At 44.9% G+C, this 13720-nt stretch overlaps 2 protein-coding genes across 2 annotated transcripts in view; one reads left to right on the top strand and one right to left on the bottom strand.

Annotated features, from left to right (window-relative positions):
• The window catches only part of LOC144672776 (EEF1A lysine methyltransferase 3-like), a 192689-nt gene that overhangs the window by 41198 nt on the left and 137771 nt on the right, over nucleotides 1-13720 (top strand). The window lies entirely within an intron of this gene.
• avil (advillin) overlaps nucleotides 1-13720 on the bottom strand; it is a 36380-nt gene that overhangs the window by 18348 nt on the left and 4312 nt on the right. The window contains exons 5-11 of the mRNA XM_078534552.1: nucleotides 12257-12365; nucleotides 5283-5393; nucleotides 3224-3429; nucleotides 2452-2530; nucleotides 1991-2089; nucleotides 1138-1291; nucleotides 200-300 (exon numbers count right to left, since the gene is read on the bottom strand). Of these exons, the coding sequence (XP_078390678.1) occupies nucleotides 200-300; nucleotides 1138-1291; nucleotides 1991-2089; nucleotides 2452-2530; nucleotides 3224-3429; nucleotides 5283-5393; nucleotides 12257-12365 (859 nt within the window). The remainder of the gene's footprint in view (nucleotides 1-199; nucleotides 301-1137; nucleotides 1292-1990; nucleotides 2090-2451; nucleotides 2531-3223; nucleotides 3430-5282; nucleotides 5394-12256; nucleotides 12366-13720) is intronic.

Here is a 13720-nt window from a genome sequence, read left to right as displayed (position 1 = left end):
TGGCAAATTCAACTGAAGTGATTTCATTCCTGAACACACCCCATGGTTTGTTTTAGCACAAATCCACTTTACAGCATTTGACTACTGGTCTATTGCACTGGAAGCAGATGCAGCAAGGTAGCGGTAAAGCACTGGATTAAAGATATGACCACCCCACACCCAATCCCTCCATTTGTTTATTTTATATCTCTCTCAATACCTCTTTTTTTCCTGTGCCATCATCAACCATCCTCTCTTGAGCTGCCACCTCTGGCATGGCATGCATTAAGGTGGCATCAAACTTCTGTTGACTAACCTTGGCTGGAAAGGGAATAAAAGGTTAAAAATTATCAAAATTATTAACTCCTAAAGAGGACAGTGTACTTAGGAACATAGGAACAAAAGGCCATTCAGCCCCTCAAGCCTGTACCACCATTCAACAAGATCATGGCTGATCTGTATCTTAATTCCAATTATCCTCCTTGGCTCCATATCCTTTTATACCCTTGTCTCGTACAAGTCCATCACTCTCAGGTTTAAAACATTAATTGAGCTTGCTCTTAGTGTGAGAGCGCCTATAATTCTATCGTGAAGAAATGTTACCCAACTTATTTCTTAATTGCCTGCCTCTGAATTTATAGTTACATGCCTTTATCCTAGACTCCCGCATTAGTGGAAGTGGTTTCTATGCACCTTATAAATTCCTTTCAAAATCTTAAAAAATTTCCATCAAATCACCCCTTAGCCTTCCATATTCCAGGGAATACAAGACTAGTTTACGTAAATCTCTCCTCATAACCCAATCCTGAGAACATTCTGATTAATCTGCATTGCACTCTTTCCAAGGTCAATATATCCTTTCTAAGGAATGCTATCCATTACTCCAGATATGGTCTAACCAGGGCTTGGTATAGCTGTAACAAAAAATCCTCCTCTTTATATCCTAGCCCTCTAGGTACAAAAGTGAATATACTATTAATCGTTTTGATTATTTTTTATATCTGATTATTACATTTCAGTGATCTGTGTACATGGATCCCCTAAATTTCTTTGGACCTCTACTTGCATTAAAAAGAAAACCCCTATCATCTGAAAAAACTGTCAAAGTTAATTCCTCTCTCCACACATTTCTGAAAGGTTACTACTGTACATACTTACCAACTTTACCAACTGTATGTATTTTCCCTAAGCCGACTGTTTGCCCCTTCACCGTCCACTTCTTGAAAAGTTGCTTGAACATGGCCGATTCAGCTCCATCATTCACTGTCTCAATGTTAGTGGTGTTTGGGTAGCCCTTCATCTTAATAAAATCCTGAATTATATAAAAGAATCCATCAAAATATATATTTGCAAATCATTTGTGTATAGGAACCAACTGAACACCTGCCTGCAGGTCAATCTGGCTCAGTTAATCAATTCAATCCAGCATTAGGTAAGGTACAAGCAGCTCAGGAGCTGTAACCAGGCTGACTTTTCAATTTTCGAGCTCAGCGGGTACTGAGGCCAAAGGTTTTCTCCAAGTTGAGGTATGCTAACTCAGCACAGGCACCTTGCTGGTTTCAATTAGACATCAAGGCAACTGCGGACATGTTTTTAAGCCTAGAGGAAACTTGACTAAGATTGTGGTTCCAGATCACTATCCAAAGACTTGTGCTGAAAAATGAGCATGTGTGCATATTAAGCAGGAAAGGACAGAATTAGGCGGTGTTTTGATGGTTAAATAGCCCACCAGCACTCACTTGTCTAGACTCACTGTATAAATAGCCACTTGTGGAAGATATCAGAAGGCAGCTGGAACCTGTTGAACCTCAGCATGAGTCAGTGAAGTCAGGGAAGAACATTGGGAGAAAAACCTTTTTTGCCTCCCTTCCTTTTGATGCCTTGAGGATCTAACCAAGATTGAACAGATGACTCATCTTTTAGACAAACTTACTAGGGGTCTAGACATTGCGGCTTGTTAAACTGTACCAACCAGCAGTCTAGACATTACAGGTCATTAGACTGTCCTTACCAGAGCCCTAGACATAGCAGCTTGTTTCTCTGCCTTTGTAGCTTGTTTTCCCTTCCAGACATAAACCTTAGTTCCACCTTGGTCTAGTACATAGCAATCCTGAAAGATATTGAACAATTTCACATTATTAAATGCAATAACCCACTTACAAATAATATATTTATCAGTATGTGGGGTCTATGTTTCCATGTAATCCACGTTTTATGGGAAAATGGGTTCTTAAGGTTTTTGCAATTAAATATGATCCCTGCAGGTGGTGCTGTGATAGAACTTCCACCGTTGGAGGTGTCAAATCTTGGCCATCACAAAACACGTACTGTTTTAGCGAATGTCCTACATGGTCAGTTAAGTGGTTTGATGGGTCAGTATCACCAATAAATAGCGGAGGAGAAAACGTGTTTGGCCCATGTTCTTGAATGCTCAAAGCCTAAGGGAGGATGAAAGCTGTGCTGAGTACTCACATTGTGATTCAGCATGTCCTGGATGAGAGGCCGTGTGGCAACTTCGGTCACTTCCATATGTCCATGAGCATCTGAAACACTGAGTGATAAAGGCAGCTTGTTTTTGTTTGTTTCTAACTCTTTATCTGTTTGTAGCTGTTGTTTTATTTGAATGCTTTATGGTGTGTCACAAAATAATAATGCAGCATCGCAAAATCGCTTTGCCTTTGAATTATATACATGGCCCACTATTCACAGCATAATGTCTACAACATCTCCTATTCACCTCCTATTTGTCATTGCCTGCCCTGACATCTCTCACTGATAAAGAAAACAGCGAAATCTTAGAACCAGAATGGAATATCACCACAAGCTCCATCACCACATATCATAACGAGTAACATAGGCTGCAGCGTGTTTAGGGTTGTGACATGTCTCAGGGATTAGATGGTGAGGATTAAACACCTCAACATTTGTTCATGGGTTATGACATTTTCTGAACCCCTATTTCTAACACACTCCATATCAGCTACGCTGTATGTAACCATCTGCATGAGTGCTATCATATATGTAGTACACCTCTCCATATGTGCTATTCTATATATAACATGCTCCACACATACACTAATGTATAAAACATGATCTGCATGTGATATTCTATATGCAACATGTTCCACATATGCAATTTTCTATATTTAAAATATCCCAAACATTAGCTATTTTATATGCAACCCAATCCCAACAATCTGTTATTCTATATATAAAATGGAGCTGGGTTTACTTATACTCTTACTGGTAGAGGCTAATGTTGGCTTTCTGTTGTTGACCTGCTTTTTCATCAGATGTTGGTGGATTTATTTTCTTGGTCCTTTCCCCAAGAAAGTTTATTACAACCTTCATCAGCTCAGGAGATTTCTGTTCCTGGTCACCTTCGATCACTCCGATCTCTGCGCGTCCACCTCGCTCCCGATCCCTAATGTCCTTGGCGAGCTGCATACCCTATAGAGAAGACAAATAGAGTTCAAAGAAATATTAACTCATTGTGAGGAGGATCTGATAAAGAAAGAAAAAGAACTAACTCGCATTTCTATAGCACCTTTCACAACCCTGGATATCCCAAAGCACTTTACAGTCAATGAAGTACCTTTTGAAGTGTAGTCACTTGTAGTGCAGGAAATGCAGTTGCCAATTTGCACACAGCAAGTTCCACCAAACAGCAATGTGATAATGACTGGATAATCATTTTAAATGATATTGGTCGAGCATAAATATTGACCCAGGACACCAGCAAGACCTTCCTTGCACTTCTTCAAAATATTGGTGGTGGTGGTGTGTTACAGATCACTCAGGGACTCTGAGTTTCTGTGGCAACATGTACTTTTACTTGCATGTTGTAGTCTGGAACTATGGATAGTGATGGCAGACTTCAAAATAGTGCCATGGGATTTTTTTACATCCATCTGAAAAGGGAAAGACGGGGCCTCGGTTTAATGTCTCTTCCAAAAGACAACACCTCTGATAGTGCGGCACTCCCTCAGCACTGACCCTCCAGCAGTGCGGCGCTGCCTCAGCACTGACCCTTCAGCAGTGCGGCGTTCCCTCAGCACTGACCCTCCAGCAGTGCGGCGCTCCATCAGCACTGACCCCTCAGCAGTGCGGCGTTCCCTCAGCACTGACCCTCCAGCAGTGCGGCGCTCCCTCAGCACTGACCTTTCAGCAGTGCGGTGTTCCCTCAGCACTGACCCTTCAGCAGTGCGGCGTTCCCTCAGCACTGACCCTCCAGCAGTGTGGCGCTCCCTCAGCACTGGCATTTCGACATTGCAGTGCTCCTGCAGTACTGTCCCTCCAACAGTGCAGCACTCCCACAGTACTGTCCCTCCATACTGTACTTCCAACAGTGCAGCACTCCCACAGTACTGTCCCTCCATACTGTACTTCCAACAGTGCAGCACTCCTTCGGTACCTCCAACGGTGCAGCTCTCTATCAGTACTGACCCTCCAATAGTGCAGTGCTCAGTACTGCACCTCCAAAAGTGTGGCACACCCTCAGTTCAGTATCTCCTGCAGTGCAGCACTCCTTCAGTACTGTCCCTCCAACAGTGCAGCCCTCCCTCAGTATTGATCCTCCAACAGTGCAGCACTCCCTCAGTACTGACCCTCCGACAGTGCAGCACTCCCTCAGTATTGACCCTCCGACAGTGCAGCACTCCCTCAGTATTGACCCTCCGACAGTGCAGCACTCCTTCAGTATTGACCCTCTGACAGTGCAGCACTCCTTCAGTATTGACCCTCCGACAGTGCAGCACTCCCTCAGTATTGACCCTCCGACAGTGCAGCACTCCTTTAGTATTGCCCCTCTGACAGTGCAGCACTCCCTCAGTGCCATACTGAGAATGTCAGTCTGGATGTTGTGTTCAAGCCTTTGAAGTAGAGCATGAATCAGAGGTGAAAGTGCTACCTAGTGAGCCACATCTGACAATTCAGAATGTTACCGGATTAAGCAGCACGGCATCTGATTACACCCTACAGACATTTTGCACCATTACCATCTTACAGACAGCAATGAGATGAATGACCAGATTACTTCTTTATGGTGGCATTGGTTCAGTGATGAAATTTGGCCAGGACTGGGAGAACTTCCTTCTTTTCTGCAAATAGTGTTATGACATCTTTAACATCCAACAGGCTGCCACGGCCTTAATTTAATGGCTCTTCCAACAATGCAGCACTCTCTCGATAGTGCATTGAAGTGGAAATTTAGGGAATTTACCCCATGAAAAAGTCTCCGAATGTTACGTCTTAAAAGGTTCTTCATAAAAGCAGAGAAAGCATTGACTGCCAAATAACATTACCTTCAGCCGCTCCATTCTATTGCTGCCCGGCCCATTCCACTGAATTATAACTTTGCCAATATCCAGTAGAAATACGTCACCCAAGTTGTAACTCTTCCAACTCATTTCAACCTGTAAAACATATAATACACAATAGAATAACTTTCACCCCAGTGCCAAGAACCAGAGATTCATCAGTTATTGTATCTTCTCGAAAGAGTTGGGCTGCTCAATGGGTTGAGATTTGGAGTCAGGGCCTGAAGGTGTTCACTCAGCCTTCCTTCCTCCTTCCTGGGGTGGATAAAATGAGCATCAGAGAATGCGTAAAAACAGGAGACTGCAGGGACCCAACTATTGCTCTATGATAATGGGGATAAGCACCACACCCAATGGGCAGTTCATGCTTAACAGCTTCCTCCTGTTCCTATGTAATATGCTTGAGGGGTTGAATGACCTTCTCCTGTTCCTAATGTTCCTATGTCACCACCTTTCATGTTGCACATCCAATCTGACAGTGTAGCACTCCCCCTTACATAGTTACATTAAGTCTACAGCACAGAAACAGACTATTCAGCCCAACTATGGAAAACATAGAAACATAGGAAATAGGAGCAGGAGTAGGTCATTCGGCCCTTTGAGCCTGCTCCGCCATTCAATATGATCATGGCTGATCCTTTATCTCAACGCTGTACCCCCGTGCTCTTCCCATACCCCTTGACGGCTTTAGAGTCCAGAAATCTATTTCCTTTTTAAATATATTCAGTGACTTGGCCTCCACAACCTTCCGTGGTTTTTAAAAAATTCTTTCACGGGATGTGGGTGTCTCTGGCTGGACCAGCATTTATTGCCCATCCCCAGTTGCCCTTGAGAAGGTGGTGGTGAGCTGCCTTCTTGAACCACTACAGTCCATGTGATGTCCATGTGTGTCCACTGTGCTGTTAGGAAGGGAGTTCCAGGATTTTGACCCAGCGACAATGAAGGAACAGTGATATATTTCCAAGTCAGGATGGTGAGTGATTTGGAGGGGAAGTTCCAGGTGGTGGTGCTCCCATCTATCTGCTGCCCTTGTCCTTCTAGATGGTAGTGGTTGTAGGCTTGTAAGGTGCTGTCCAAGGAGCCCTGGTGAATTCCTGCAGTGCATCTTGTAGATGGTGCACACTGCTGCTACTGTGCATCGGTGGTGGAGGGAGTGAATGTTTGTGGATGGGGTGCCCATCAAGCGGGGCTGCTTTGTCCTGGATGGTGTCAAGCTTCTTGAGTGTTGTGGGAGCTGCACTCGTCCAGGCAAGTGGGGAGTATTCCATCACACTCCTGACTTGTGCCTTGTAGATGGTGAACAGGCTTTGGGGAGTCAGGAGGTGAGTTACTTGTTGCAGGATTCCTAGCCTCTGAACTGCTCTTGTAGCCACAGTATTTATATGGCTAGTCCAATTTAGTTTCTGGTCAATGGTAACCCCCAGGATGTTGATAGTGGGGGCTTCAGAGATGGTAATGCCATTGAACATCAAGGGGTGATGGTTAGATTCTCTCTTGTTGGAAATGGTCATTGCCTGGCACTTGTGTGGTGCGAATGTTACTTGCCACTTGTCAGCCCAAGCCTGGATATTGTATGCACTGCTTCAGCATCTGAGGAGTCACAAATGGTGAACGTTGTGCAATCACCAGCAAACATCCCCACTTCTGACCTTATGATGGAAGGAAGATCATTGGTGAAGCAGCTGAAGATGGTTGGGCAGAGGATACTACCCTCAGGAACTCCTGTAGTGATGTCCTGGAGCTGAAATGATTGACCACCAACAACCACAACCACCTTCCTTTGTGCTAAGTATGACTCCAACCAGTGGAGAGTTTCCCCCCTGATTCCCATTGACTCCAGTTTTGCTAGTTCTCCTTGATGCCACGCTCTGTCCAATACGACCTTGATGTCAAAGGCAATCACTCTCATTTCACCTCTGGAGTTTAGCTCTTTTGTCCATGTTTGAAACAAGGGCTGTAATGAGGTCAGGAGCTGAGTGGCCCTGACGGAACCCAAACTGGGCATCAGCGAGCAGGTTATTGCTAAGCAAGTGCTGCTTATAGCACTGTTGATGACCCCTTCATTACTTTACTGACGATCGAGAGTAGACTGATGGGGCAGTAATTGGCCGGGTTGGATTGTCCTGCATTTTGTGTACAGGACATACCTTGGCAATTCTCCACAAAGCCGGGTAGATGCCAGTGTTGTAGCTGCACTGGAACAGCTTGGCTAGGGGTGCGGCAAGTTCTGGAGCACAAGTCTTCAGTACTATTGCCGGAATATTGTCAGGGCCTATAGCCTTTGCAGTATCCAGTGCCTTCAGCCGTTTCTAGATATCACGTGGAGTGAATTGAATTGGCTGAAGACTAGCATCGGTGATGCTGGGGACCTCCGGAGGAGGCCAAGTTAGATCATCCACACGGCACTTCTGGCTGAAGATTGTTGCGAATGCTTCAGCCTTATCTTTTGCACTGATATGCTGGGCTCCACCATCAGTGAGGATGGGGATATTTGTGGAGCCTCCTCCTCCAGTGAGTTGTTTAATTGTCCACCACCATTTACGACTGGATGTGGCAGGACTGCAGAGCTTAGATCTGATCCGTTGGTTGTGGAATCGCTTAGCCCTGTCTATCACTTGCTGCTTATGCTCCTGTGTTATAGCTTCACCAGGTTGACACCTCATTTTTAGATATGCCCGGTGCTGCTCCTGGCATGCCCTCCCGCACTCTTCATTGATCCAGGGTTGATCCCCTGGCTTCATGGTAATGGTAGACTGGAGGATATGCTGAGTCATGAAGTTACAGATTGTGTTCGAGTACAATACTGCTGCTGCTGATGGCCCACAGCATCTCATGGATGCCCAGCCTTGAGTTGCTAGATCTGTTCGAAATCTATCCCATTTAGCACAATGGAGGGTATCCTCAATGTGAAGATGGGACTTTGCCTCCACAACGTGTGTGCGGTGGTCACTCCTACTGACACTGTCGTGGACAGATGCAGCAGGCAGGTTGGTGAGGATGAAGTCAGTTATGTTTTTCCCTCTTGTTGGTTCCCTCACCACCTGCCACAGGCCCAGCCTAGCAGCTATGTCCTTTAGGGTTACATTTGCCACCTTCCAATCTGCCGGGACTGTTAAAGAATCTACAGAATTTTGGAAGATGACAACCAACGCATCCACTATTTCCATGGCCACCTCCTTTAGTACTCTGGGATGTAGATTATCAGGCCCTGGGGATTTATTGGCTTTCAGCCCCATTAATTTCTCCAGCAGGGGAGGCGGTGGCGTAGTGGTATTGTCACTGGACTGGTATTCCAGAGATCTAGGTTAATGCTCTGGGGACCAAGGTTTGAATCCCACCATGGCAGATGGTGGAATTTGAATTCAATAAATATCTGGAATTAAAAGTCTACTGACGACCATGAAGGCATTGTCGAAAAAACCTATCTGGTTCACTAATGTCTTTTAGGGAAGGAAATCTGCCATCCCTCACCTGGTCTGGCCTACATGTTGGCTCCAGACCCACAGCAATGTGGTTGACTCTTAAAAATGCCCTCTGAACAAGGGCAATTAGGGATGGGCAATAAATGCTAGCCAGCGACATCCACATCCCACGAGCAAATAGAAAAAAACTATTGTTTTAGTAATACTAATTTCCTTCAATTCCTCCTTCTCACCAGACCCTTGGTTCCCTAGTATTTCTGGGAAGTTATTTGTGTCTTCTTCCGTGAAGACAGAACTAAAGTAATTGTTTAATTACTCTGCCATTTCCTTGTTCTCAATTATAAGTTCTCCTGTTTCGCACTGTAAGGGACCTACGTTTGTCTTCACTAATCTTTTTCTTTTTACACACTTATAGCTTTCACAGTCCACTTTTATCTTGCTTGCAGGTTTATTCTCATAGTCTATTTTTCCCCTCTTAATCAATCTCTTGGTCCTCCTTTGCTGAATTCTAAACTGCTCCCAATCCTCAGGCTTGCTTCTTTTTCTAGCAACTTTATATGGCTCCTCTTTGGATCTAATACTATCATTAATTTCTTTTGTTAGCCATGGTTGGGCTGCTTTTCCTGTTATGTTTTTGCACCAGAAAGGAATGTATAACTGTTGCAATGCATACATTTGTTCCTTAAATATTAGCCATTGTCTATCCACCGTCATGCCTTTTAATGAATTTCCCCAATCTATCTTAGCCAACTCACACTTCATACCTTTGTAGTTTCCTTTGTTTAGATTTAGGAACCTAGTTTCAGATCAGACTGCTTCACTTTTCATCCTAATGAAGAATTCTATCATATTATGATCACTGTTCCCTAAAGGACCCCGCACAACAAGATTATTAATTAATCCCTCCTCATTGCACAATACCAAATCTAGCATAGCCTGTTCCCTAGTCAGTTCCTCAACATACTGGTCTAAGTAACCATCACGTACACACTCCAGGGATTCATCCACCACGGTATTATTGCTAATTTGGTTTGCCCAGTCTATATGTAGATTAAAGTCACCCATGGTTACTGTAGCACCGTTATTACATCCATCTCTAATTTCATGTTTAATGCCTTCCCTTACCTTATCACTAGTGTTTGGAGGCCTATAGACAACTCCTACTAATGTTTTCTGCCTCTTGTTGCTTCTTAGCTCCACTCAGACTCATTCTCCACCTAGATTTTCTGAGCCAATATCCTCTCTTACTATCGCACTGATTTCATCCTTAACCAACAACACCACGCCACCTCCTTTTCCTTTTTGCCTGTCCGTCCTAAATATCGAATACCCTTGGATATTCAGTTCCCAGCCCTGGTCACCGTGCAGCCATGACTCCATAATCAAAATCATATCATACCCGTTTACATCTATTTGCGCTGTTAATTCATCTACCTTATTGTGAATGCTCCGTGCAATCAGATACAGTGCCTTTAGACTTGTCTTTTTAACATTTTTACACATCTTTTTTTGTACTATGGCCCTATTTGCTGCCAGTCCTTGTTTCCTCTGCCTTCCACTTTTGCTTTCCACTTTTCTGTCTTCCATTTCTATCTTTATTTCCCTCCCTCTCTTGTGTCTCCCCATCCCCCTGCCAATCTAGTTTAAACCCTTCCCCACAGTACTAGCGAATACCCCTGTGAGGATATTGGTCCCAGGTCCTGCTGGGGTGCAACCCATCCAGCTTGTACAGGTCCAATCTTCATCAGAATTGGTCCCAGTGCCTCAGGAATCTAAATCCCTCCCTCCTACACCATCTCTCCAGCCACACATTCACCTGGTGTATTTTCATATTCTTGATCTTGGTAGCACATGGCACTGGGAGTAATCCTGAGATCACTACCTTTGAGGTCCTGTTTCTAAATTTATTTCCTTGTTCCCTATATCCTGCTTTCAGGACCTCATCCCTCTTTTTACCTATGTCGTTGGTACTGATATCAACCATGACTTCTGGCTGTTCACCCTCAATGTCCTGCAGCCGCTCAGTGAAATCCTTGAACCTGGCAACAGGGAGGCAACATACCATCCTGGTGTCATGTTTGCGACCGCACAAATGTCTATCTATTCCCCTTATGATAGAATCCGCTATCACTATTGCTCTCCCACTCTTTGTTGCCCCCCTCCTCCCTCTGTGCAGCTGAGCCACTCGTGGTGCCACAGACTTGGCTCTTGCTGCATTCCCCTGAGATACCATGTCCCCCAGCAGTATCCAAAACGGAAAATATGTTGGAGAGGGGGATGGACCCAGGGGACTCCTGCACTACCTGCACTAGTGCTTTTACTCTGTCTGGTGGTCACCCATTCCTTTTCTGCCTGTGCACTCTTCACCTGCAGTGTGACCACCTCACTGTACATGGTATCCACAGTGACTCCAGCCACAGCTCCAGCTCCAAAACACAGATTTCTGGCAGCTGCAGCTAGAGACACTTCCTGCACACTGGAAGTGTCCCTGACTTCCCACATTGCATAGGAGGAGCATTCCATTTGGCCGAGCTGTCCTGTCATGAATTACCCTGAAATTACTCCATTTACTTTTACTTCCTCTAGTTTAGAGAATATTAAGGACAGAAGAAATACTTACCAGGTCCTACTTACCAAGGCCATCACTCTTCTTACTGAGGAAAGGTAAAAAATGAAAGGTACATCGCCTTCCCTCTCTCACCAAACTCCCAACTGAAGCACTCTAACGCAGCCAAAAGCAGCACTCCAGTGCAGCCCAAAGCAGCACTGTAGATGGCTTGCTTTTATGCTGTCTGAATCTAGCTTCTAAAAACCAGCTAACCAATAACTAGCTGCAGCTGCAATCAGAGCCTTTATAACCCCTGTTTTAAAGCTGGACTAAAACTCATCTTCTCCCAACCCAAAGAACTATTTTTAGTTAGTTGCTAAATTAAAGAAAGATTAGACTTTAGATAGAAAATAACCCTTAAAATTCCCTCTTTCACCAAACTCCAACTGAAGCACTCTAATGCAGCCCAAAGCAGCACTCCAGGACAGACAGATCTATGTAGGTGCTTATGCTACACATGAGCTTCTTCCCACCCCCTTACTTCATCTCACCCCCATCACCATATCCTTCCATTCCTTTCTCCTTAATGTGTTCATCCAGCTTCCCCGTAAATGTATCTAAACTATTGGCCTCAACCACCCCCTGTGGTAGCGAGTTCCACATTCTCACCACTCTCTGGGTAAAGAAGTTTCTCCTGAATTCCCTATTGGATTTATTAGTGACTGCTTTATATTCATGGCCTCAAGTTCTGGTCTCCCCCACAAGTGGAAACACCTTCTCTACGTCTACCCTATTGAATCATATCATAATCTTGAAGGTCACTATCAGCCTTCTCTTTGAGAGAAAAGAGCTGCAGCCTGTTTAACCTTTCAAGAGGTTGACAAAGCACCATGTTGTGAGAGCTGCCCAAGACCAATCCATGACCCTGATATAGTGGATAGGTTCAGGCTCATCTGGCTGCAGAGGTAGCGTTCGGGGGACAGTCTCACCTCAGTAGCAGTGACAGTCTTCTTTCCTTTCACGTGGAGGAGGCGCTGCACATTGTAAATGTTAGTTTCCACGTGCTTCATTCCAGAGGCCACACCCCCTTTCTTGTAGCTGCAAGAAATAGACACATGGCATGTTGACAGGGAAATGTCAGGGGAGCGCGACACTGCGCCTGACCAGTGCTACAGCCAAAGAACTTGCCTTTCACACCCTCAGGGTGTTCCAAAGCTGGTTGGTCAGCATAGTGGTGGAGCACAACAACATGTAGTGCTGTAGAGTGGGGAGGACGTGGCTTAACTGCTCCCCCCTCCAATTCTATTGAGCTGCCAATTTCACTGTTCTAAGTGGCACAGACTAAGGACAGATCTAGCAGGCTATACATGATGCACTTTGGGCCATTAGAAAAAGTAGAATTGCACTCCAGCAGTGCAATTCATACCCTCAGGGCCCTGGCACATCTGTCACTCCTTGATTACCAACATACTAGGAGACCAAGTTTGGTTCATCTCCAAATTACCCACCATCTTGACTTGGACATGTATTGCTGTTCCTTTATCATCAATGGGTCATTATCCTGGAACTCCCCACCTAACACCACTATAAGAGAACCATTGCATGGACTGTGGTGGCTCAAGAAGGCTGCCCATCCCCACCTTGTCCAGCTAACTAAGAATGGCCAATATATGCAGCCTTGCCAGCATTGCCAACACCCTGAAAATATTTTTTCCAAACTTGTAAGGAGATAACACAGAGCCTGGAGGCCTCCACATTAAGAGAAGAACAATTAAGAGTTTGTGCTTCAGGACGTCTCCCATGGACTTCCTAGTGGTGAATTCGGAACAGCACTGGCAGAGGCCTGGGAGTCAATTGGCTGCTCAGCCAGTTTCAGAAAAACAATGAGGACAAGGAAGGATGGGGATATTAACAAAACCTCATGCGCAAATAAATTTCATTCTGATAACTCCTTGAATTTTCCCATTGAAAATACAGAGCAAGGAACCCCAGATTCAATCCCTAGTCTGCACTGTTAGCTTTGATTACCTCAGTAAACGATGAGCTGGGTAGGAGCAAAATAAGCAGGGATCCTGCTCCTGAGCACCCGACAGTGATCCCTCCTGGAAAGTGCACACATATGAACATCTTGGTGGGAGGTACAGGATTGAACAGTTGGGATTGCTTTGATGGTTGAATAGTCTCTCACTACTCACTGTTAAGGCACACTTGGTTCCTTGGGTGAGACATTCAAAGTCAACCGCTTGAGGTAGAGTAGACCAGCAAGGAGTAAATGTCTTTGGGCAGGTGGGAGGGAGGAGGGCAGAAACAATGGGGAGGAACAATAATAATTGAAGGAAAATAGTGCAGGGCTATAGCAAAGCTGCAAGGGAGCAGGACTAATTAGATAGCTCTTTCAGAGAGCCGGGACAGCACAATGGGCCGAATGGCCTCCTCCTGTGCTGTAAGGCTCT

The sequence above is a fragment of the Cetorhinus maximus genome, chromosome X, assembly GCF_964194155.1.
Source record: "Cetorhinus maximus chromosome X, sCetMax3.hap1.1, whole genome shotgun sequence".
Taxonomy (NCBI): domain Eukaryota; kingdom Metazoa; phylum Chordata; class Chondrichthyes; order Lamniformes; family Cetorhinidae; genus Cetorhinus; species Cetorhinus maximus.
The sequence above is the reverse complement of the archived record's forward strand: the minus strand, read 5'-3'. Positions and strand labels throughout refer to the sequence as shown.